Genomic DNA, 2,673 nt, shown 5'->3' with positions numbered 1-2,673 from the left:
CATGCATCCAATGGCTGGAGGAGATGGTGGCAATAAGGTGCTGGGAATTCTGAAGAGGACTGATTAGCTCATGGTCTGCCTGGGTAGGGCACACCCGGAAACTGCTAAGGAGCTTGTTCAGCCCCAGCTTCCCTGGCAGGGAGCGGTCACAAAGAAGACAGCGAGGAGCGACAGCATCATGACATGGCTGCGAGGCAGCTTGCCAAGTCTCGGAGCTAAGAGTTGTCGCACGTGCCCAAGCAAAGCCCAGAGCAAGCAAACCCTGACTCGGTCCCAGAGAAGAGGCCTTCCAGACCAGAGAATTCTTATTACTTCTGAGTAGATTCTGATTCCAAGTGGTAACCTTTGCTTCCCAAATGAACCCAGAACGAGACGTGTGGCCCGTGAGTCCTGGGCAGCCGCCGTCACAGATGGAACCCAACCGAGAAGTAGCACCTTCCACAGAAGGGAGGCTGGCGTGAGAACTGGCCGATAGGCTGGACTGACCGCGACCCCCTAAGAACCAGCTTTGGGCTGATGCCACTGCTGCTGACCCTGTGCCCCTCGTGAAGTCGGAAGCCCTTGTCCCCGACGTCAGCCAAAGGCTCGTCCTGCTGTGTCTCTGCGTGAAGGCCGCCGTGGGCACAGGGCTCTGCGGGGAGGCAAGCGTTTCCAAGTTAGCTCCCGACTAAGAAGCCTGTCCAAATGGAGGTCTAGTTTCCCAGTAGAGCGTTCTCTTAGCTACACAAAGAGGGTCGAGAAGACGCCCCTCAGCAGAGACGATCATGCTGGACAACGCTAGGGAGCCCCTCTCACCAAAGGCAAAAGCCTGGGCCCGGTTTGAAGGAGACGGAAGGTTGGAAAGGAAAACGTCCCGCCCAAACACTTTCCAAAAACGTCAAAAGGGGAAATAAAACGAAACAAACAACCCTGAAACCATCGACCCTAATCACAGCTGGCAAGAAGGGACAGTCCATACCCGCTGAGTGGAAAGCGGCTTCCTGCATGCATTTGGAGCGCGGGCGCTTCCACAGCTCTGCTTCTAGAAGTCTGGCATGCGATGGATGACGCAGAGCCACAACCTGCTTGGAGCCCCAATGCCTTGGCCGGCAAGAAGCACTGACGGGAGTCGAATGCATTTTAGTTTCTTTCCCCCCAAAACACAGAAAGCATTTCTTCTTCTTTATCTTTAACTCTCCATAGGAAGCATTTCCTGTGTCACACAGACACATGCTAATGGAGCAGAAACAAGGCTTTCAAAGACTCTTACCCCGACAGAATGAAAAGACTCCTTCAAATGACTAGTCTTTGACATCAAAACACCGCAGACCTTCGCAACCCTCGGGACACGTGAACACACACTAACACGGTGTGACTGATTCCACCGGTACAGGAGAAAGAGCCAAGCTTTAGACGAAAGCGCCAGGGAGACCAGGCGCTGGTGAAGGCCGGGTCGGCCCGCCGCTGCACCCCAGCAGAAAACTGGCTCTGGCTGGAGCTCCACGGGCAGCTCTGGCTCTCAAGGGGCTCCAAGTGGGCGGTGCCCAGGCCTACCTTCAAGGTCTTCACGGCCACGGTCAGGCTGTACTTCTTCCACACGCCTTCGTACACCTCCCCGTACTGGCCTCCTCCCAGCTTGTGCTTCATGGTGATGTCCGTGCGCTCCATCTCCCACTTGTCGTAGTTGGGGGACACGCCGTAGACGGTGGGCTTGTTGCGCTTGGGGGCTGGATAATGGAGAGTGGTGATGAGCCCGTCGGCCACAGTGGAATGGTGATGGACCAACTCGGCCAAAGTGTTGAAGCGGCTCTCTGAGGAGACGTAGAGCTGAGGAGAGAGAGCGGAGAGCTTTCAGCCGCCGTCGCGGTGAATGCAAACCAGGCTGAGACGCCAGTTTCGCGGAGGCCTCATTTAGAGCAACCTGAGCCTCAGATAACACGTCTCCGTGCTGGAGCTCGGGGGCACAGGCACGGGTGGTCTTTCTCCAGAGGTGCTGTGAGCTTATTTCTAAAGCAAGGAGAGACCAGAAAATGGCTCCAGGCCGTTGCACCTGCTGCCCTCCCTGCCTGAACGCCTCTCCCGCTGGACTCTTCCTAAGCCCAGCTCTTACCATGTGAGCCAGTGTAAGTGTCTGTGAGAGCCTCTCTGGTCACCCACTTAGAAGTCATCCGTCACTTATTTCTCTTTTGGGGACCTGCCACTAACAGACTTGCTATTTGCTTATTGCCTGTAGCCCGCAGGTCCCCAATTTTACTTGGCCTGTTGCCCCTTTTTCTGGAAAGCAAAACTCAACCCCGACTGGCAAGGATAACCTTTTGTACTACAGCCCACAACCTACCACAGAGTGTAGTGTTGGCGGGTGCAGCCGCCTGCGGTATTCCAGTGCCTCACCACACTAGCCTCTATGCTTATGAGCAGTGCTTTAAAACCCTACCTGGTCAAGGCTGAGAAGAGAACATCAACACAGAATAGGTACTCAATGGACAGCTGTTGATTACATTAATGGATCTGGGTGTTGTCAAGTCGATTCCAACTCACAGAGATACCACGTGACAGCACAGACCTGCTTCATGGGGTTTCTGCGCTGTCATCCCGGACCGAGAGGAACTCTGGTGAGTTAGGCAAGACTGACCGTTCAAACCAACCAGTCGGTCCATGGGAGAGACGAGGCTGTGTGCTCCTGTGAGATCCACA

The 2,673-nt window shown here is 55.0% G+C and overlaps 1 protein-coding gene across 2 annotated transcripts in view; it reads right to left on the bottom strand.

The window, feature by feature from the left end:
- ABL1 (ABL proto-oncogene 1, non-receptor tyrosine kinase) overlaps positions 1-2,673 on the bottom strand; it is a 167,768-nt gene that overhangs the window by 29,321 nt on the left and 135,774 nt on the right. Inside the window, exon 4 of one of the 2 annotated variants that reach the window (XM_004713251.2) lies at positions 1,534-1,806. The exons of the other annotated variant lie outside the window; for it this stretch is intronic. Coding sequence (XP_004713308.1) covers positions 1,534-1,806 — 273 coding nt within the window. The remainder of the gene's footprint in view (positions 1-1,533; positions 1,807-2,673) is intronic. 2 annotated transcript variants of the gene reach the window in all.

Source organism: Echinops telfairi, unplaced genomic scaffold (assembly GCF_000313985.2).
Source record: "Echinops telfairi isolate 266 unplaced genomic scaffold, ASM31398v2 ScPeMD7_22;HRSCAF=79, whole genome shotgun sequence".
Taxonomy (NCBI): domain Eukaryota; kingdom Metazoa; phylum Chordata; class Mammalia; order Afrosoricida; family Tenrecidae; genus Echinops; species Echinops telfairi.
This window is presented reverse-complemented; position numbering and strand designations above follow the sequence as displayed.